This window comes from Scardinius erythrophthalmus, assembly GCF_964197995.2.
Source record: "Scardinius erythrophthalmus genome assembly, chromosome: 23".
NCBI classification, from domain to species: domain Eukaryota; kingdom Metazoa; phylum Chordata; class Actinopteri; order Cypriniformes; family Leuciscidae; genus Scardinius; species Scardinius erythrophthalmus.
The window spans coordinates 9,410,417-9,434,116 of NC_138243.1; the positions used below are offsets into that span (position 1 = coordinate 9,410,417).

At 39.3% G+C, this 23,700-nt stretch overlaps 1 protein-coding gene across 3 annotated transcripts; it reads right to left on the minus strand.

Annotated features, from left to right (window-relative positions):
• Positions 1-460: 460 nt before the first annotated feature.
• Positions 461-22,060, minus strand: rasgef1bb (RasGEF domain family, member 1Bb). 3 transcript variants are annotated; one of them, XM_081354398.1, is made up of 14 exons: positions 21,654-22,060; positions 9,225-9,405; positions 8,999-9,121; positions 5,601-5,738; positions 5,026-5,247; positions 4,834-4,908; positions 4,126-4,218; positions 3,748-3,850; positions 3,572-3,651; positions 2,408-2,503; positions 2,226-2,321; positions 2,019-2,142; positions 1,003-1,075; positions 461-878 (listed from the first exon to the last, which is right to left on the minus strand). In XM_081354398.1, coding segments are annotated over exons 1-14 (1,428 nt in total). In that variant the 5' UTR covers positions 21,656-22,060; the 3' UTR covers positions 461-856. The 3 variants fall into 3 exon arrangements, with proteins under 3 accessions (XP_081210524.1, XP_081210525.1, XP_081210526.1); XM_081354399.1 differs by lacking the exon at positions 21,654-22,060 and adding an exon at positions 12,751-13,060; XM_081354400.1 differs by lacking the exon at positions 21,654-22,060 and adding an exon at positions 11,585-11,931.
• Between the last annotated feature and the right edge of the window lie 1,640 nt (positions 22,061-23,700).

Here is a 23,700-nt window from a genome sequence, read left to right on the forward strand (position 1 = left end):
TAAACTAATTTATTTAGTGAAAGCTAAATAAATGGCATTTGAGAGCATCAATGGTACAAATTCATGCTGTCCAGAAACATTCCAATGTCATCAGTTTTATTGTACTTGTAAAAAAAATGTTTTGCTTTTTGCAAATATTTGTTTCATATAACAGCATTAAACTTGAAATTCTTTGTAAAAGAATCTGAAAAGGAACAGATTCTTATCGTTGAATTCGTGTATTTAAATGGTTTAAAGTTTGTTTCTAAATTGGCTACCAGAAGTCAATGCAGCAATAGTGTTGGACACTAGGTGGTGCACGAGTACTTGTTTACTTGCTATCCATCTCTACAGTAACAAACAAATAATGCTCATGTATGCAAAAACTAAACAAAATAAACTGGATAATAATAATCATAATAATAAAAAAGCTGTATGAATAAAGTGTGAAAAAAAAAAAAAAAAAAGACCACACAAGAATCAGCTTAATTCATTGATCCTTTATAGGGAAACATGTACACTGATCACATTAAACTGTAATACACACAAAAATAGATTTTAATATTGTAACAAATATGTTCACAAACTATTAATACCACTTACCACAAACAAACAAAAACATTGTAATAGAACAGGTCAGCCAGCGACATGCTCTTAATTCACCCAGGAGATCTATAGCGTATAGCAACACATTTCATTAAGGTACTTGAGGTAAATGAGATGAATATGTTTCCTTTAGCATAGTGTTACTGTTACAATGAGAATCCAGCCTCAATTTCAGCGACGAAAACACAGAAAAGTGTAATGAATATAAAAGTCCTTCAAAGTCTTCAGTGCCATCAGTCCGTTTGCAAGGACACGATCCCAAATTCACCGTTCACATTCTACTAAGGGACGACCTAGAGGAATGAGAATCAAAAGCCAAATGAAATTGAGCCTTCACACACACTAGTGGCAGGTCATTGTTGTTTAAAAATGACGACTGAATGTCTGGAACAAGGGTTTTTGGAAAATAGTTCAGACCTGAGCGAACGGCGAGTGTCCCTCTCCAGGTTGTTTTCAGGACCTTCACTCTCATACGAAGCTAGCTGGAGCTCTGTAACGCAACACAAATACAATCATTACGCAAACCCAAATAATTCACACAGATCTGCTTTATGCACACACATATTTATTAAAGTAGTATGCCATTATTGTAATTTTTGCATACTGAATAGTGATTGGTCCTTTTTCTTGTATTTATTTGCATACTGGTGTGTGATTGGCAAACCACCTACAGCCATTTCACCATCTAGTTCTCTTAAAGGTGCAGTACGTGATTCCTGAGAAACTGTTGATATTTAAAATCATCCCAAACAAACACACCCCTACCCTAAAACGAACAAAATGGATGTCTCTTTATCATAGCTAAAGCCAAGCAAGATAATGCTTCGCAAAAAAATAAAGCAAAGATGACGATACAGAACACGTGTATATACAAACAAGAGTTTGTTGTTAGTTGCCAGCAGCACAGCGGCTCCTGACAAACACACACGCACAAAAAAACAAACAAAAAAAAAAGACACATGTTACTATAGCTAACATTACAACAACAGCTTATCTTGGTTCTGTGGAAAAGCAAAAACCAATGTTCCTCCGGTATGAAGCAGAAACAACAACTTTTTTCAAATCTCCCTCTTGCTCTCTCTCTCCTCCCCCATTATGAATGGACACGCCCCCCTACTGCTGATTGGCTCTCTCCTCCCCCATCATGAGTGGACACGCCCCCCCCACTGCTGATTGGCTCTCTCCGCCCCAATTATGAGTGGACACGCCCCCTACTGTTGATTGGCTCACTCTCTCCTCCCCCATCATAGGTAGACTCGCCCCCTACTGCTGATTGGCTCAGTCTCTCCTCCCCCATCACAAGTGGACACACCCTCTATTACTGATCGGCTACAAGGGTGTTGTGCTGCTCAGCCCGATCCACTTTCAACAGTGTTTCTCAGAAATCACTTACTGCACCTTTAAGTGCAAGTAGGAAAGAGTTGACTGCTCACCATCTTCATTGAACACTTGTGCGCTGATGAGATACTGCAGGGTTTTCCTGTCCCGCTCAAAAGGACAGACCACCTGCCTCCAGGACAGAAACTCACTCACTTGCTTGGCCAACTCCCAAAATTTCTGTAAAATGAGTAAAGGGATGTTTTATTATTAAAGCAACAAGGTAACAACTGATATAGTATTGGCATTACATGCCAGCTTGCCTCAAAATTGATCTGGCCATTGGGTAATCTATTGACACAGCCTTCATTGAGGAAGTGGATATCCTTAATGAACAAGCTGAAGAATGGAATAACAATCTAAAAGACAAAAAAATTCTCATTTAATTAAAATGTAATAAAATGTAAGGTCTGCATGAAAATGTGAATTTAAAACACAAAATTACCATTTCTTGGCTTGTGTGTGCTGTACTACACCTCTGAGTTGCTCCACGCAGGGCAGTCCGGTAGCTGTAGAAGTTGCTAGATGGGTCCATTTGGTGCTAAAACAACAAAACAAACAGTAAAATTAACTGTGTACATAACAAAAATCTGTATAGTAAAAGCCCAAACGTCTGAGACCACTTATGAAAAGGCTTATATTTTTCTAATATAATTCAAATTTCACAGTCATTGTGACAAACTTACTTATTTGATTAGTGACCAAGAAAGAGTGCAGTTTATGCCTTTATCTGGGGGTCTACTATAAAATGAAATTCATGCTTGAATGTAAAAAAAAAAAAAAACTACATGATTTTTCACATATTTAACATTGTTGCAGTAACGCTCTGTTTAGTACCTGTCTCTATAGGGGCTTTCGCACCGGAGGAACCTTTTCATAGTTCCTAGAACTATTGGCGGAAGTACCCGGATTTTGGCGTGTTGACACCGCAGGAACTAGAAACGATTTTAGTATGGAGGAACTAATTGAGCTCCTACTTCAGAGTAGGGTCTAAACCAGCAATACAGGAACTATCCGTGACGTTAGTGTTCGGTGATTGGCCGAACGCACGCGAAACACCAGCACCCGCCATTTTTTAAAAGGCTGTGTAAACACACATATATATTTACTCCACAAACGAATTCTACGAACATGGAAAAAAGTGATAGATGGGCCTCTCAACCTTTACGCCGAGGAGAAAATCCAACGCAACTTTGAGGGGACCAAGCGAAACATGATTAACTTATGCATTTCTCCTCAGCTAGCAACACTTGACATCAACCACACGGCATATGCCAATAACTTATTACTGGGAATTATTTAAATGAGGAATATTGTGACGTGTTCATTCCCGGAAGAAAACTCAAGATTACGATGGAGGAGTTCAGAAACTGTGCACTGATATAGAGAACAACTCCCTTTGGAGTGACTTTGCAGACCTTTTTCATGCTCAAACAGCAACATTACACACTAAAGAAAGATGAACATGTAAAAAAGCATAACAGGTCCTCTTTAAATACATCTTATTCTTTTGTTTAAAAAAATGCCAACATCTCAAATGTTGTATATTTCTAGGTTAAATTAGATGGTCTCAGACTATTGGGATTTTTCTCTTTGGCAGCTTCCTTACCACCAGGATGTCAAACTTGTCTGTGTTGACTTTATTCCAGGTTTTCTTCAGTCTGGATACAGGGTTCATGTTCATCCCAGCTACACAGTAAAACATTGTTAATAATGTAAAATCACTTCAATGCAAATAGTGAAATAAATGAATGAATAACAATATAACTCAATGCATGTACTCACTAATGATGGCCATTAATGAGTTGAAGTTGCCGATGTTGAAGCATTCCTGTGCCACATCTATGAAGAACTCCAGCACTCTTGCTCTGTGTTTCTTCTTCACCGGCTGAAAACCAACCAGCAGAGGGCAGCATATTGTCAAAGATTGTCAACCATATAAATCAACGACATAACGCAGTGCTTCTCAACTGGTTTTGCTTGAGAATGCAGATTTTGCACTGGAATTAAAGTAGCAATCCAATACAATTGGATCATTCAAAAGAGACTAAATGAACTTCACAGGCTCAAGATATGCAGAATTATAAATGTGACGGTTGTTGCACAACCTTTGACGTCAACATCAAAAGATAAGATACGATTTTCGCCTACTAGTGTGCTCACCATGCAAATTTCTGTGGCTATCAGGTAGGTCAGTCTGTTGAACCATTCAACATAGGCCTCCAGGTTACCTGTTTTTCTTTTGCTGAAGAAACTCTGAAGAATAAAAGTTCAAAAGTGTCATTGAAAGTAATCAAGTATCCTTATCTGTGGCCATTCTGGTTACATCTTTACTTTAAGTAATCTTTAAAAGGTTAGTTCACCCAAAAAAGAAAATTCTGTCAGTAATTACTCCCCCTCATGTCATTCCAAACCCGCAAGACTTTCGTTCATCTTCAGAACACAAATGAAGATATTTTTGATGAAATCTGAGATTTCTGTCCCTCCATTGACAGCTACGCAACTACCACTTCGACGCTTCAAAAAGTTCATAAAGAGATCATAAAACTAATCCATATGAATTGAGGGGTTTAATCCAGATTCATTAACACGAGAATGAACCTCATTGGTTCTTGCGGAAGCTCAAACTTGCTGCGTAACATGAGAATGAACCTCATATGGATTCATTTTATGATCTCTTTATTAACTTTTTGAAGTGTCAAAGTGGTAGTTGTGTGGACTGTCAATGGAGGGAAATCTCTCAGATTTCATAAAAAAAAAAAATCTTCATTTGTGTTCCTAAGATGAACGACATGAGTGTGAGTAAATGATGACAGAATTTTCAATTTTGCATGAACTAACCCTTAAACTACAGATGTGTGACGGGCTTACCTTATGGTTGTCTGAGGGCCTTTTCTGAGCAAACGCTCGAACGAATTCTTCAGGGCCAATAAAGCTGAGTCTCTCCTACATGTGAAAAACATGAGAGCAGCTTGAAGACTGAATCCATAAAGTACAGAAACTGATATTACATGTGGATATCAATACTGACAGCCAATCAGCTTGAAGCTAACTGCCACTCACCATCTCGATGTGTGTCAGCTGTTGGGCGAAAATGAAAGGGTCATCGCACAGGTTCAAAACGCACTCGTCTCTGCGTACTAACTGCTGCTTGGACTTCAGGGCGACCGGTCGGTCCATGGCGGCGGAGGCGCTGGATGTCGCCAGTGACTCTTCGTACTGTCCGAGGGTGGTCAGCTTGCGTAAGAGGCGCTGGATGAGTCTCTGCATGGCCCTCCGTGAGAGCTAATCAAAAACAACAGAATCATTTCCAACGTCAGCACTATAATACCCATTCATATCTGTAGCCAAAAATAACATTTGGGAACTGTAAGCCGCGCTGTTGATATCACAGCTTGTGCAAAAAGGAAATACGAGCCAAACGACGTACATGCAAATCCAATAATACGCAAGCGCATTTGCATTTGGCTCCAAACTCAGGTCATGCTGTTATCCAATATATTTATATATTCATACAAAAGCCATTTAGAATTTAGTCAGACTTCATGAATACAAAATTCAGTTCAGTTGACAGAAACAATAACATGATGCAATCATGATTTCTGCTAGATCATCAGTATGACATCATCTCGACTGACCTCGTCTCCGAAGGCAAGGCGGTGGGTTATCTCCTTGAGGCTGCGCATCATGCGCTCATCCCTGAAGTCGTACGGAAAGGTCTCGGTCCATTCTGTGAGAAGCTGCACGATTTTAGGTGCTATTTCCCGTATTCTTTTCTGTTGAGTAAAGGACAATTAGCACTGAATCGTCTACAGTCTGCAGGTAATAGCTAAATACTCATCAATAATGATCAAGCGTGGTTTATTTTAGTAAAGTGCACATGCACAGGTGTGTATGTCACAGTAGGGTTGGGTGGCGTGATGGTGTGTATTAGGGGTGACCCCGAATAGTGGAAGATTTGATGCTTCGATTGGAGGAGCCTGATTCGACTACCGATCTCACGGTCGAATCTTCGCAGAGGTGTTATGAAACGAGGATCATGCCACTTTGGCTATATGAGGGCGCTCAATGTCTGTTTTCACATAGAACTACCGGTTTTCTGTCAATACGTTAATATTCACCCTATTATGATAATGCTGTATATAAAATGTGCAAAGAAATAAGCTTTTAATAAATATTTTTTAACGTGCGTGAATTAATCAAAACACCCCGTGACAGATTTAAGTTTCACTTTCAATCCGTGACCGACAGAGGAGCGTCTTGGCGCAAGGATTTAAATCTTTAACAATGTCTGGGATAAGAACATCTAAAGTGTGGATGCACACCATCAGAAAGGATATTCTCCAAGGCTGGATTTAGCATCAGGAAAACCATGATCGCACTTCTGCCGGCCAACGTTAACAAGTTGGTTTTCCACGGGACATTCTAAAATGCTTAACGTGAAAAAAGCTTTTAAACGCTTAAAGGGCACTTTAACGTGGCTTAATGTATGTACACAGTAGCCTACACACTTTATTAAGAAACCATACTATGTGCAGATAAGCAGATGAACCCAGAATATGAACGCAATGCGTTCCTCCTATAGTTTCTTTACATAATTTGATATTTTAATTTAACTATTTTAGGAGATTAAGTTGTTAAACGTTTTTCACGTTAAGTGTTTTTGAATTTATTTTATCCGCGCGCACAATTTAAAAAGACTCCAACGGACACCGACAGAGTGAAAAACTGGATTGTTCTCTCGATCAGGTAGGGTACAAGTGATTTTGAAAACTTTTCAGCCGGTTCTAATTTGATTTTTGGATGCTGTGAACATTTTTAGCTAAAAAGACTGCCACTCCAGTTTAGCATTTATTGTTGTTTCTGCAGTTAAAAAGACAAAGTTGAAAATTCTGGCTACTATCGTTATTTTAATTATTTCTTTATTTTTATTTTATTTATTGATCTGTCAGGGTTATCTAATCTAACTATTTGTGGCTTGTGTTTTGAATATATGTTCCCCTGCACTTTAGGCATTTTGCACACATTTGCTCCTCATCTTGTGACTTGATTCTGATTTATTTCGTTTTGTATTTCTATTTATTAGAAAGGTATATTCTGTTCTAATTTAATTTTGTAAATTAACTGTTTATTTTTTCGGTGCATCGATGTTGTGCTGTACATAGAGCCTGCTCACACAGGTAATTTAGCCGATTTTCTGTACATCACGGCTTTTAAATGTTAAAGCCCCGCCCCCCAGCCCCACCCCCACCCCCAGCCCCACCCCCACGATTCGACCATTAGTCGACTATAGGCAAGACTTGACGATTCTGATTCAACTATGAAAATCCATAGTCGGGGACACCCCTACTATGATGTATCCAGAGTAATTAGATTTGTGTATATACGTACACACATATACATAAGTTTGAGGACTACATGAGGAGAGCCTGTTTTCTTCATGCAACGATTAAAAATTTAGAAGACATGACTTTTGTGAAGTTTTGGTTTGAAGTGGGAAATAATGATTATTAAATGCACAAAAAACATTGAATACATCACGATTCTGCTACGAACCAGTCATGGAGATATGATTATAGTTTTTATTAATATTTTAAATGAGAATTTATTTTTATATTTTCCTTTAATTTGAATTACTGTTTCAGTAATTTCTAGTGTGTTTGTCTTTTTTATAAGTTTGTGTTTGAAAAAAAGTCAATACAGTAGAGCTGCATGATTCTGGATAAATTGAGAATCACGATTTTTTGAGTTTTTTTTAAAAGCCAAATTTACTTCCTGCATCATTTAAAAATACTGAATTAAGAATTTTTCTCTTCAAATTGGTTTGAATGAATGATTCAATCACTCAAAGACTTCACTTGTTTCATTACTGGATGAATGATTCAATGACAAATACATTTTTAACAGTCACTTGTCGCCACCTACTAGTGTAACAATATAATGATACAATCTTTATTTGAAGCATCAAATTACTTTTAAAAGGCGATTTGCGGGCGGATGGGCGGATGGGCGGATGGACGGATGGACGGATGGACGGATGGACGGACGGACGGACGGACGGACGGACGGACGGACGGACGGACGGACGGACGGACGGACGGACGGACGGACGGACGGACGGACGGACGGACGGACGGACGGACGGACGGACGGACGGACGGACGGACGGACGGACGGACGGACGGACGGACGGACGGACGGATGGACGGATGGATGGATGGATGGATGGATGGATGGATGGATGGATGGATGGAGATTTTACTTGTCAAAGGTTTAATAGACGCAGGCAAATCGTTGTCATTAAGGAATAAGATCGTGTGGGTGTTTGATATGAGATCACAACCTTTTAACCATAGTGCAGCTCTACTATAGTTTTCATAAATTTTTGTTTTAGTTAGTTATTTTAGTACATCAGTTTAAACTAAATGAAAACGAGAAATGTTGCCTTTGCAACTACCTGAAAACAGTTTTTTTAAATATATTTTATTTCAAGCAACAAAAACTTTGTTATAGTTTTAGATTCAGTTAACTATAATGACCCTACTATGAACCCAAAGATGCACACCCGTAATGGGATTGATTTAGTTATGAAGCGTTGTGTCGCTCCTCGTGTCTGTAGACGTGGTGTTTGCTTTCAATTTGGCATATTAATATAGAACTGATTCATGAATTGTCACACTGTCACAGGTGTGTTTATATTAAACATGGCTTAAACGTGGCTGTAATCATTTTTATTATGTATGACTCTTTTGTTTAATTGTGTTACATAATGTGCAGCTGTTTTTGCACTGATGCCAGACTTATTCATTCATTTGTTATGAATAGTCTTATCTTTTGTTACACGTCCATCAAGTACCTTTCACTTGTGAAGTTTGTTTAATTCACTGGATTATCCAAAACCAGACATCACCACATGGTTATGCAACACATCAGAGTTGCATTTTCAGCCCAGATAAGAATATTGTGATGTAAAAATACTCATGTGGTGATATAACATCTTAGTCATACTGTCCACTCCTAAAATTACAGCACGTACCTTATCCGTCTGTGGGTCGCCCACCCTGTGATGGTCCACACAGAGGTAACAAACACGGGACATGAGCTCAAACGGATGCAGGAAGAGACGGGAGCTTAGTAGGAAGGTAAAAATGTATGATCTCTGGAACAAGAAGATCTCAAGCGTCAATCAAATTTGACATTTACTGTGCAAAGAGAGATCATAATAATTATCGTAGGCAAGTATAAAGGCTGTGTATACTTACGTCAGGGTAATAGTCCACAGTAGGGACCAAGAGCTGTATCAGGGCTTCCAGAGAGCCAGACACAAGCTTATTATCACGATAGTGCAAACCCCCATAGTTCTCCTCCACAGGCTGCCTGTGACTGTAAGCAGAGCTAGGGTTGAATTTGCTTGAATATGGAGTTGTCTGTGGCATGTTGGACCTGTGGATGAAAACACCCAGTTAGAAAGTTGCAATGCAGTATCTCTCTGAAAGGTGTGAAATGAACACCCACCACCAGATGAATGCTGGAACATGCAAACAGTTTATATATTAGCTTATATACACCAACACAATGACTCATACATTCTTTGTTTAGGGCAGCATTTAAAAACAACATGACCACCTGTAATGGGAAATCTACTCATTGCTAATCTTCCCTCCTTACATTACATTGTTAATGTATAAACACAGCTCGCTCCCAAAAACAGAAAAAAGGGTATCGCAGGTGCTGTGATGTATACAACACCTTTGTTACTGAAGAATTAAATCTTGGATGGAAACTGTAAAAATGTCACTGTTGAAATAAATCAATCTAATGTTCCCATTATGACACTGAATTTATAAACTTGCATGAAGTTCTCATATCTCGCAATTTCGACTTTTTCCTCGCAATCCCGAGGTTAGATAAAAATAGATAAGAATTGCAAAATATAAACTCAGAATTGCAAGGAAAAAAAGTCAGAATTGAGAGAAAAAGTTGGAATTAACTTTTTTTTAATTCTGTAGCGAAAGCGAGCGAACATGTGCTTGGTCAACATAAGTCAAAGACGATTTTGGGCCCAATTTTCCCCTTCCGACAATCCTAGGTAAAGTCCAGATTATGTTGATGTTCCTATCTTGATGTTTTCTGTGGTGTGGTGTGTTTTAAGGGAATCATTGCACCGGGCAGCACTGATCTAAAATCGTAAATAGCCTATCCAACACGTTGAATATTAACGATCAGAAATCCTGTTGTGTGGGGGAAACACTCAGTATTGGCGCGCTGTCTGTGGAGCCGTTTACATGCCACCGTTTTCAACTAAAAATGTTTTATTCGTTTTGGCCGTTCGTTTTCATGACAATGGAGTTGAGCGCCTGAAAACGCAAACTTTTTAAAACGTTCTCCTTTTAAACAACATAACGTCATGCACATGCGTATTACGTGTTCAGTCTATAGTGTTTCATCGCCATCTAATGGCCTGGCAGCAGAATACAGCATTTTTACTCATTTCCGTGGATCCCTGTGAATGGGGATCGTTTTGAAAATGTTGTCGTCTGTACGCGGAAAACTCAAAGGAAAAAAACGTCTCCGTTTTAAGCACATTGTTGTCATGTAAACGTACCCTGAAACGTGCCATGTGCGCACTTCGAATGAGCACACAGAAATCTTCTCAGAGCATGTGCTTCTCCTTTATGTCTTGCGCTCGAATGTTTAAATTGGCATGGTTTAAAATGAGTAGTTTAAAGTAAGCAACGTGTGCTGTTCAGGTGTCACCTGACAGCACTCACATTGAACAAAGTTTAGGGGAAGCCAGAATGCATATCCATCGACAGAAACATACATTAGCCTAACTCTGTCTATTTTATTTATTTTCAACAAACCATAGATGCGTTTGCACATCATCAGATTTGAGATGAACCGCGGTGCAAGTGCACGCCGAACGGTACGGTTTGATATTTTACCGGGAATAGTTACACACCCCTGACAAAAACGTTACTAAAAGTTATAAAAGTGCCCCAGATATTTACAATGTGAAAATTTATAAAATGCCCCTCTATGGCATTCTATTTGTTTCAGAAATCTATTGTAGGCCTACAAAAAAAAAAAATAAAAAAAAAAATAATGTATAATCCAACATACAGACTGGCAATTATTTATTATTTATTCTAACAGTGTTTATTAAGTTATAATATTAGTTATCAGCCAATGCTGGTATTATAACTAGCACATTGCAAAAGTTAATTTGTGAGTTTCAATTTATTTTATATATTTGAATTTGGAAAAAACAAACTAACTAACAAAACACAAAAAGCCATTTACCAGCCACAAGGGATGGTGGTTAAAAAAAAAAAAATTCTCAACATACTCTGCAATCTGTAAAGCTCCAGGTGTACTCTTAACTCTAAACACTGTTATTGGATTAAGGAAGAGACCTGTGGTCAAGCAGGTTTAATGGCAGGAGAATCTTTTCTTGAACCACTGATCTCCTTTACTGAGGTCAACATTTGCAACGCATACTATATAGCAGGCTGACAGGTTAGAAAGCACTACAGAAGGAAGAACTGTTTGTTAATGTATAAGATAAAACAATACAGACATGCTTGTGAATAAAATAAATCGTCCTTAATGCTAAACGTACCCATAGATCTCTCATTTGACTGATATCTCTATGACAACAGTGACTCACTGACCAACCACGTTGCGTGTGAATCTTCCCTGTTGAACGGGTCTTGTTGCTTGTTCATCAATCATTAAAAGGTTAGTCCACCCCAAAATTTCAATTCTGTCATCATTTACTCATCCTCATGCTGTTCCAAACCTGTGTGACTTTTGTGTCTCCAATGGAAGAGTGAACGAGATGTTAGGCAGAAGGACAGTCTCAGGTCACCATTGACTTTCATTGTATTTAAAGATAAAAAGGGATAGTTCACCCAAAAATGAAAGCTTACTCACCCCGAAGTTGTTCCAAACCTGAATGAGTTTATTCTGTTGAATACAAAAGAAGATATTTCGAAGAATGTTGGTAACCAGACAGTTTGATGTTAGCCTTTGACTTAAATAGTATTTTTCTTCCCTAATCCCTACTGTGGAAGTGAATGGGTGCAGCCACTGTCTGGTTACTAACATTCTTCAAAATATCTTCTTTTGTGTTCAACAGAAGAAACTCATACAGGTTTGGAACAACATGAGGAGGAAGAAGTAATTCGGTTTTTGAATGAAATACTCCTTTAAATGTGACACTTCCCAAGAGAAGCATAGAAACAACGTTATTGCAAGAGCTTCTCTGAAACAGGTCACATTCATTGATAGAACTGAAAAAACGGGACATCAGAAATACACAAAATATACATAGTTCATGAAAACAGGAGAAAGGAGATGGTAAACAACAGACGGGCAGTAGTCAGTGTTATTACACGAATCTGCCCTTCACTAACTAACTTAGCACTGACTGACTCATCAGACCAGACTGAAAACCACAGATGGACAGTGTGTGTGTGTGTAGTCACTCTTACACATGTATGAGCAACACAAGTGAAACGAAAACAAGTTCAAACAGACCGATTAGAAGAGAAAAAACTCCTGACATCTGAAAAGTGTTATTAGGGAACAGTTTAATTAAATATGAACAAGTTGAACTCAGCGAACTGAAGACTCGGTTTTAGAACGATAAGTTACGTGTATTGTTTAATTGCACACATTCAGTAAGTAAATAAAGCAAGAGTTATTAACCAAACAATGGCAGCCTGACACAGTCATTTTAAAAGTTTTTGAAAGACAGTGATTTGCAGAACGCTGTAAACTTACCACACAATTAAAAAGGTAAATATAAAAGAATGTTGGCGATAGAGATATCCAGGGAAGTCCAACAAAAAGCCTCCAAAACGCGTGCACACCCCAGATCAAGTTTGCTTTCTTCCAATGAAAGGTCGCAGATTAAGGTCTTCTTATCTTTCTTTTGCGAGCGATACAGATAATCACTTCGTTGTTAGCGTAGCGCAAACCAATGCTTCGTGATGATCGATGGTCTCCATTGTTTTACTAATAATCCAGATTGCGAACATGCGAAACTAATATCGAATTCCTGTTACACCGAGAGCATTAAGAAGGAAAACCGGAAAATGCGGTCTCGCCCACAACGAAAGACTAGCCAATCAGAAGCAGGAAGCAGCAAATTGAAATTTCCGAGTGATCTTATTGGCCAGGACGATGTCCGTCAACTTCGCAGACGCGCTCAAACCACTAGTTGGTTGTTTTGAAGGTCCAAGTTTGCAACGACTGTCTACACACCCTTCTCTTGTTTTGATTTTCAAAAATGCATATTCGTTCATTTTGGCTCTGTGAATGGCTATAAACTACGTACAGGGTATAATTATATCATTTAGAGCATAAACTAAGCCAAATGATATTCAAACGTATGGCTGAAGTAATGCCTGCGCCAAGTGTCATCAAATGAGGATGTAAATACGCAGAATTCATGAAACAGTGTGAAACCAGTACCTGGAAGGCTCATTGCATTTAGTGAGTATTTTGAAGTGTGCAAATCACTCTCCTGAAGAGAGTTGAAGAGCCATCAGAAGTTCAAAAACATAAAAAAAGCTATTGGTAAGTTTGCAACCAAGAATGTACGCTTTTTTAACACCTCAGTAAATTGTTAGGCAACATGGTGGATGTACTGTGCCTGGCTGTGAATGTATTTATAATATGTTAAATTATATTATATTAAGTCCTTATTTGAAATTAGTGCATATTGAAATTATGAGAGTGCTGCAGGGCAGAAGTATTTCTGTAGGCCAACCCAGAAGTTAGCATTACCCTCACCCTGCTTCCCTTGAAAAACCCATATAATTTTTCCACAGGCTTTAAATACATAAAAAAAGCTATGTGGCCAGCAAAAGTTTACGATTCTTACACGTTTTGTTCATCATGATAATGTTCACAAATTAACATTTAAAGCCTAAATTCAATTGCCAGAAGTAAAAAGCTAAACGTAGGCTATAAACGAACTACGATCACATGACTTAAACATCACCATCACTAAGCTTCTGACAACTCATTCAGTCTTTATTGAAAACATTTTCCCTGAAAGTAAGAATAGTTTGCAAGAGCATAAACACAATGAGGCTGTGAGAGCAAAGTAATGTGTAGATGTTTTTTTTCCTGATGTTTAATGTCCTCGACAACCTCTGTGGGACAATTTAGCCGCTTATTAGCATTTTCCACAGTCCCTATTTCAGGCATTTCACCAAAAAACGCTTCAGGACGAGGGAACCGGCAGTGCTAAAACACTCTGGGCCCTATTTTAACGATCTAAGCGCATGGTCTAAACCACTTTTGCTAGTTTAACGACGGGCCCGGTACATGGTCTAAAAGGGTTGTCCCTATTCTCTTAATGTGTAATGGGTGTGTTTTGGGCGTAACGTGCAATAAACCAATCAGAGTCTCATTTCCCATTCCCTTTAAAAGCCACTTGTGCTCGCACCATGGCGGATTCACTTACATGATGGAATTTGCAAGCTGAAAAACTGAACTGCTCGTGCGCGAGGTTAAAGCGCACAAGCAGACCATCTACGGGACAAAGTGTATGCGCCTTGTGGACTCGCCTATAGGCGCATATTATTTATGCGCTCTTTAAATAACAAAAAAAGACTGCGCCATTGACCAACTGAAACCTGGTCTAAAGTCAATGGTGCAATCTTTTTTTGTTATTTAAAGAGCAGTCCCTATTTCAGGCATTTCACTAAAAAACGCTTCAGGATGAGGGAACCGGCAGTGCTAAAATGCTAAACACTCTGGGCCCTATTTTAACGATCTAAGGCTAAGCGCATGGTCTAAACCACGCAGTCTATTTCAGTTGCCTCAAAATAACAAAGCGCCAACATTGCGCCTGAACACACCTCGTTTTCAGACCAGCAGCCCATGGGCAAACAAATAGGCGCAAAGGCATTTGCTATTTAAACAACATTGCACAGGACTTGAAAATGATAACCGCGTCGGGCTGAAACTAGCAAAAAACATTTGTTTGGTGCCGCATTGTGCCGGATGTGTGATAGGGCCCTCTATTTCAATGCAGGTATTAGTTTCAGGTTTCGGGCAAATTCCAATTGGAAGTGAGCATCCCTATGCCCTGCTCACTCCGAAGGGCAAAACATGACCATAAATGATTAAATGACCATCGCATTAAGTGACCATCGCATGTTCCCTTCGCTGGCAGATGTGCAAAAACGCCGTTTGGAATTCACCCTTTCTGAAAACTCTCCCGGTCTACCATTGGTCAGTCAAAAAGATTGTCCCGCCCTAAAATGTACATAATTGGTTCGGCAAATGTTGCTGTGTGCAATATTCCCATGGTAAACACCTCCATCCCACATTTTCCAGAAAAGCATATTTTTTATTTCTGTGGGTGTGGTCGACTCTAAGTGGGAGTTTTGTGTTATATAAACCTTGAATTACATCAATGCAGAGGTAGGCAAGTCTCATTTTATAAGTAGGTGGATTTCATTTTGAGCCCATGCCTCTTCAGCTCCACTCAACAAAGTGTCTGTAAGAATAATTCACCCCTGCGAGGCCTTCAGTGAATGATGTGCTTCGCCCACACCGTTAAGAGGCACCTAATGGTGAGAGTTTGACTTGAGCTCAGTAATAGTGCTTCAAGCTGAAGCCTGTGTTGAATTCCACCCACGGCGCTGAAGCCTTGAAACCTCCTGGCCCCTGCAGGGCTTCAGCTACAGAAGGACGGTGTTATCACATATGGTAAACACACATCTTCAGCTTACACCCACAAAGACTCAACCAGCAGAACAGAACCCTTTGGGAACTCCAGTCTTTTATGTCTCCAAGCTAGCTGTGATGATGATGTTGTTCTTTATAGACTGGGGTTACATAACCAGATCTACGTCAGCACACGCTTTGCAAGAAAGTTTCCTTTGCTATTTTTTTCTACAAAACATGCAACAGCAATGTTGAGACCTTTTTAACGCCATATTAAGTTTCCTGTTAAATAAGCATTTTGGCTGGACTATCTTTGGCGATATTCTTTAACTTTTTAATGTAGTATGAGTAATTTATAAAGTAAAATAAAATAAATAAGGCTTAGGAATATGGTACCTTGTTGTCATCTGCTTGTACTTCTATACCAAAACAAAAGCAAGAAAAATGCCTAAACATTCACTTCAGGGGAAATTCCATCTGACAATGAAAATGAAACCTGCAAGCCATTGAGGATGAGTGCAATAACATCTGTTGGGTCGACAATGGATAAGCTTGAATAATGGGGGTGGGAGTGTGACTCACTGCTTTCCAGTAAGAAAGTGATTCAGCTCCCTGGTTCACTGACCTTCAAACATGATGCCCTCTGTGTGCGACAGAATAGTTTAGTTCTTCCCTCAGCTGTCCCCATGTCCATGCTGACATCATCACCGCAAGTGTTAATGACCCGTGTTTCACATGCACTCGCTTATAAAAGTGAACTATTCATGTCTGGGTCGGCCGCTGAAATAGTTTTCCATGGAACACAATCTAAAATGGTCCCCCTGTTTTCCTGTAAATGTACATATGTGTGAATTATTGAGAAAAATACTAAATGATCCATTATTGTCAGTTACAGTAAACATGATTTGATGCCTGTGGTAATTTTGATGATGACTAATCACAGTGTGTGTGATCAGTCCAAACCTTTTATTCACAACAAGTGCCATTCTGTTGGAACAACTGACCCCTTTTTATATCTGCTTGCTTTGTCTACTAACTGATAGTTGTTTATGATTTTAACATTTCTAGCTACCCCTTCTACTCCGCAACTAAATTCCTGATGTTGATTATTTACATTCCCAGAACAAAAGGTTTAGAAAGAACAAATATTTTAATAACACCAATTCCTGTTAATCACTTAAAAAATGAAATTATAAAACAGATAGTTCCGGCCCTTGATTGGATGAGCAGCGTTCAAAGCTGTTGTAAATTACTCTACAAACATGCACCTGTGAACTCATTACATAAATATTAAAATAAATATTTCTATGCATTAAATTTAGAATTTCTGCTCCACATCGTGCCTAAAAGCACCCCTTTGGGTGTGATCACACTTAACATGTTTGGTATGATTAAAACGAAACCTTGTGCGATTGCTCTGTTAGTGCGGTTCATTTGAATAAGTGTGAACTCTGCCATCTGAATCCTGGTGCACCAAACAAGTGGACCGAGACCACTGAAAAGATGAGTCTCACTCCGCTTACAAACAAACTCTGATGCGGTTCGACTGAAATATGAACGCAACACTGACCAAAGACATGTAAACGAACCAAAAACAGGACATGATGTAAGAAGATGAGACCCTAAAAAGGACAGAATGCACAAGAATACCTGTTTTTTCTCGTCATAGTCGTGATGTTGCTCATCACAGTTCGGTACAGGAATCAGAACCGCGTCTCCTTGCAGCAGATCTTAGTCTGTGTGTGTAACAAGGGGATTCCTGATGCTGTTTTGATTCCTTTTTACACATGAACACTGAACAACATTATAAAATTATACTGGTCCGAAAACCAGTCAGTATCTGGTGTGACCACCATTTGCCTCACGCAGTGCAACACATCTCCTTCGCATAGAGTTGATCAGGTTGTTGATTGTGGCCTGTGGAATGTTGGTCCACTCCTCTTCAACGGCTGTGCGAAGTTGCTGGATATTGGCAGGACCTGGAACACGCTGTTGTATACGCCGATCCAGGGCATCCCAAACATGCTCAATGGGTGACATGTCAGGTGAGTATGCTGGCCATGCAAGATCTGGGATGTTTTCAGCTTCCAGGAATTGTGTACAGATCCTTGCAACATGAGGTGATGGTCTTGGATGAATGGGACAACAATGGGCCTCAGGATCTCATCACGGTATCTCTGTGCATTCAAAATGCCATCAATAAAATGCACCTGTGTTCGTTGTCCATTTCATATGCCTGCCCATACCATTGCCACACCGCCACCATGGGCCACTCGATCCACAACGTTGACATCAGTGAAAACCGGGATTCATCTGTGAAGAGAACACCTCTCCAAAGTGCCAGACGCCATCGAATGTGAGCATTTGCTCACTCAAGTCGGTTACGATGATGAACTGCAGTCAGGTCGAGACCCCGATGAGGACGACGAGCATGCAGATGAGCTTCCCTGAGACGGTTTCTGACAGTTTGTGCAGAAATTCTTTGGTTATGCAAACCGATTGTTGCAGCAGCTGTCCGGGTGTCTGGTCTGAGACGATCTTGGAGGTGAAGATGCTGGATGTGGAGGTCCTGGGCTGGTGTGGTTACACGTGGTCTGCGGTTGTGAGGCCAGTTGGATGTGCTGCCAAATTCTCTGAAACGCCTTTGGAGACGGCTTATGGTAGAGAAATGAACATTCAATTCACGGGCAACAGCTTTGGTGGACATTCCTGCAGTCAGCATGCCAATTGCACGCTCCCTCAAAACTTGCAATATCTGTGGCATTGTGCTGTGTGATAAAACTGCACATTTTAGAGTGGCCTTTTATTGTGGCCAGCCTAAGGCACACCTGTGCAATAATCATGCTGTCTAATCAGCATCTTGATGCCACCCCTGTGAGGTGGATGGATTATCTCGGCAAAGGAGAAGTGCTCACTAACACAGATTAAGACAGATTTGTGAACAATATTTGAGAGAAATAGGCCTTTTGTGTACATACAAAAAGTCTTAGATCTTTGAGTTCCGCTATTGAGAAAAGGGGGAAAAAACAAAAGTGTTGCATTTATAATTTTGTTCAGTGTATGTAGCTACGCACATACAACAAGCACATTTAGCCCAGAATAGCATTGTTTTGGATGTTCGGTAAGTTCCGTCACGAAATATACATAATTAAAGCCGACCAATTGTGGTTGTGAACATATCCCTAAGCCTTTAGGTTCGGTGTTAAAATGCCAATATAAACACTAAGCGGACCAGGACGTAAATTTTTTGTTTTTTAATTTTTTTTTGGGTTGAACCAAGCGAACCGAACTACAAGTGTGAACACACCCTTAGTTGTTCTAAATCCTCAGACATAGGCACATCTTCAGCAAAAGACCACAAGAACCAGACAGGTCATCTGCACAGATCTATAACCAGCTTCGTCTCTATACTGGTGTGATGAATCTGATCTTCAAAGGAACTAGATGAAATATTTGAGTGCTATCGATCCAAAATCTGATCTGACTTGTGATGCCGCCTGAATCACAATCACACCGTGTTCGTTTGTTGTAGTTTGTCGACTGAGCCTGGATTCTCCCAAGTTTTTTTTTCTCCATTTCAGTGACCTGATGTAGTTTGGATTCCTTGTCACTGTCGTCTCTGGCTTGCTTAGTTGTGGACACTTAATATTCAGCAATATTACTGATTTGACTTCCCTGACACTATTGGATGAGAACTCAACATAGCTGGATGATGACATCACTGTTTTCTGCAGAGCTGCTTTATAGATGAAATTAACTAATTTCATAATTGATGATCTTTAAAACGGAACTATATCAACACTGAACTGACTTTAGCTGAACAATGACATTTCTTTTAGAGCTGCTATTCAGCCAAAATGAACAGTTTGCATTTTCGGTTGCATTGTCCTGTTATCACTGTAAAGCTGCTTTGTAAAAATCTGTATTGTATAAAACGCTATTATATAAATACAGAGGTGACTTGATTTTGACTAAATTCACTGTAAACCACGGCTTCACAGGGCTTAATGCTTTAATAAAGTATGTATTTTTTTTCATGAAACATAAAAAGAGATGTTTTGAAGAATGTTCATGCTGCTCTTTTCTGTAATGAGTGACCAGGTACTCTCAAGGTAAACAAAAAACATATAATTTTGACATTATTTATTGAGTATTATTGACTGAAAATCTTTTCCTTTGAAATCTCATTCACATGTTTTGCCAGGTTGGATGATTATACCAATCCCTAATATATCCATTTGTGTTTCATAGAAACACGAATGTCGTATGGATATGATGAGAAAATATATAGGCTATAGTTTATAAATGTTTTAATGTATTAAATTGTAATGTTATTAGATTAAAATTAATAGATATTATTATGAATGTGGTGTTTGTTTATTATTTATATTCAGAGCTGCAGGTGCTTGGAAGAGTCCTTTGAGGGGAAGCTAAAAAATGTTACAAACAGGATGTGCTGCAACATGGCTGTGTCCTTTACATCTCATGGCCGTTGAGAATCTCCTCCATCTCCTTCATGATACAAATTTGTTTACCACTTTGAAGAGCGCATAGTTAGTAACAGAGTGTAGTAACATTCCAACAGTGCCTCGTTGTTCAGCCATGTGGACAGATCTGTTCATTATGTGTGTGTGTGTGTGTGTTCAAACTCAAGGGATAGGGAGTGGATAAGGGTGCAACTCTTCAAACTCACATACATGCACGCGCACACAAATTGGGAACAGCAAGTACAGCTGGCCAGGAAAAACAACAGGGGAGAGGGAGGGACTTTCAGGAAGAGAGGGAAACTGAAGGAGAACAACCTCAACCAGACAGGATCTCATTCCCACAGTTTGCTCTCTCTCTCTGTGTGTGTGAGTGTGAGTGTGTATGTCTCTTTCTCTCTCTTTTTCCTATCCAAGTAAGAAAACATTATAGCGTCCCTGCATCACAGCATGTAAAAAAGAGTCACACCACGTCACAGTGAACAGTCACAGAAGACACTATCGCTGTTCTCGAGATGTTTGTTTACAGTAGTGTAATCTGTGTAAATTATCATTGCTAATTTTACCTTCCAAATTGCTCCCTTGTGTATTGTGGTCACCTCTGTATTGTGGCCCAATAAAGCATAAACAAACATTCTCTCATAAACTGAATTTAATGGAACTCATGACAAATGACAATTAAGCACCCCCCCCCCCCCACCCATTATCATTACCATAATGCAAAAAAATGTATCCAATACTTTTTACTTTAATGCAAATTAGTAATTATTATTGTTTTAAATATGTAAATATTAAGTAGGCCTAATTGAAATGTCTAATTATTACTTCTTAATATGCCAAAAAGATTTTATTTAATATTCATATTATAAGTAAACCATTCATTGATTCTCAATAAAAGTGTAACACTGTGCCTGTGACATTATACAAATATTATTCTGTTTAAGCATCCCGAAACAGCCTGACATGACAACACTTGCTCAACAGCCTGACATGACAACACTTGCTCAACCAATAGCGTGAGTTTGGGGCGGGACAAACTGTTTGTTGACCTGTGGCAAACAGAGGCAGTGTTTGTGAGAATTTGCAATTCAATTTGGTGAGGTACTGAAATTACACACTTCAGCTTTAAATTGTTAATCATTTGTAAATCGTTGTAGTTTCTCTATGCGGCTTTTGATTCATATTAATTAAAATAAAATAAAAATACTTTTACAGTACTTTTACAATAAAAATACTCTACTACAGCAATGAGTCACCATTGAGAAAAACTTAAATGACAAAAAAAGTATGTTAAGTTAATAAGTTAATAATAAACTTTATTTTAAAAAGCGCCTTTAAAAGCAGCTTCTCAAACTGCAGTTATAAGAATGTTTTTCTTAAAATAGTCATTTTCTTTATGAAACACACCTATATCTATATATCTATTTATATATATATATCATTTTATTTTAGCATGAAGATTGAGCTTAACATATTTTTATGAAACTGTATAATTTGAAAAAAGATAATACTTACATAATTGTATATGTTAATCAAGATTTCTACAGTGAGCTCTTAGCTTTTCGTGTAGACTTTGAAATCTCGTTCTCTCATCAAGACAAACAGTCTGGTTGCCTTATGTGGGCCTCAGCAGTACAATCACAGAAGCTGTGAGAGCGTCTACCGTAGAGCGCTCCTGCCAGCCAAGTCACCAGAAAAACAAACAATCTCCTGAGATGGCCTCAACCTTACACAGAAGAAAAACAGCAGATGACCTCACATGGCAGAGAATGGCTTTTCCCTTTTCGCTTATTCATCCGCAGCACTTGATGTCCACTGTAACATAAAGCAATGCTAATGGCTTTGTTATGGCAATGTGCTGCTTCATTAATAGAAGGTTGTGCTGATAAAGGTACGTTAGCTTATTCTGGTGTCCTCTGTGTGGGTTAGAGGCTCTGAATGTTTTTGAAAAGGCTTGTTAAAAGCAGCCCGCCTTGAGAGGTGGAAATAGGGCCAAAGTGGTAAACACAGCTGTGACAGACCTCTATTGTCTCAGCTACTCATACAGGGCTTCACAAGACGCACGGAAAAAAAGAAAACACAAACACTAACTGGAGTGTCATCGTAATACAAGATAATACTAGTTATGGTTAAAAAGATTTGATTGCAAAGTTTCTAGAAAAAAAGGATGTTGAACTTGTTTTAGGAAGTGCGGTTTCCAGGTGGTGGTTATCACAATATGCTCGTACGGTTGTCAAACACTCCCTTCCTGTCTTCCCTTTCTGTTTTCTGCTTCAATAAAGTCTGCCTGGTTCTCGATCTAGGAAGACCCCGGGCATCAATCCGTGTATGACCTGATTTTGGATGACAAAAGACTCAAACACACACACACACACACACACACACACACACACACACACACACACACACACACACACACACACACACACACACACACACACACACACACACACATTTGATGAGATAAAGAGCTTGGATCATCTCAATGTTCCAGACAGCCTGTTTTGCTGTGTGTCTATGTCCAAGACCAAAATCAACACAGCAGAGATTATGCTCACTAAATATCCCTCCACATCCTCGCAGCATGGCTAAACTGCTTATAATATCAGCAAATCGTTTATAATTGTTAGTATTCTATAATATATGGTGTCTATATACAAAGTTTGCTGCTGCATTGGTTCAAAAATGTGTCCTATTTAGGGTTCAAGAGTTGAGTTACGCAGTTAGTTTGTTAAAGTCCCCATGAAATCAAAATTTAAAGGGGACCTATTATGCAAAATGTACTTTTACATGGTGTTTGAACATAAATGTGTGTTGGCAGTGTGTCTACACAACCACCCTATAATAATAAAAATCCATCCACTCATTTTTTTAATCCCCATAAATCATAAGCAGTGCCTCAGAACAAGCAGTTTACAGATTCTGGGCAAAGCGACGTCACTTTGTACAGGCCCCGCCCCCACGCCTGTTGACGGACTCTGCTGTATTAGCATAGACACACTCACTATAGGGCAGGGATTTTCAAAATCTAGGACAGTGGGCCTCCCTTTTGACACAACTTACCCAATGGCGCCTGTTTCGGTTTCAGGCCTCGTTCATATGTGGAAATAAATCAGATATAAATTAGATATATTCCAATGCGACTGTCATGTAAACAGGCAGCTTGGATTTTCTGAGGCATTAGGCTACGTCTCCGTGGTCTGATGATGAGAAAAACCCAGACGCGCATCTGCAAAGGGACGGATGGCCCGACGAAACGTTGTGTCGTCGTAAGAGAGGAATGTGGACAAACGTTGACACAACATATCAAAGGTTGGCTTGCTCATCCTAAAATTTCTGACCCACTGCTCTTCGTTAAAACCAATATTTAAACACAATATGCTCCCGCCAGTCCTGAGATCTCTCTCGCACACAATAACTGAAGCATATGTGCAGGCTGCAATCATGGCACTTTTTGTCCTCCGCCGCCTCATAATCATGGTGATATTTGGCGAACTTCGCATATATCGCAGAGCTAGCATCAAGCTTATTTTGCGTTCGTCCATCTGTGCAAGAGAATTTA

What these genes read in the sequence shown, in the direction of transcription:
- rasgef1bb (XM_081354398.1), bottom strand. An exon ending in CACACACAAGCCAAGAAATG is followed by an intron (nt 2,322 to 2,407) that starts GTAATTTTGTGT and finishes TTTGTCTTTTAG; the next exon opens with ATTGTTATTCCATTCTTCAG. An exon ending in ACAAGTGTTCAATGAAGATG is followed by an intron (nt 1,076 to 2,018) that starts GTGAGCAGTCAA and finishes GTTGCGTTACAG; the next exon opens with AGCTCCAGCTAGCTTCGTAT.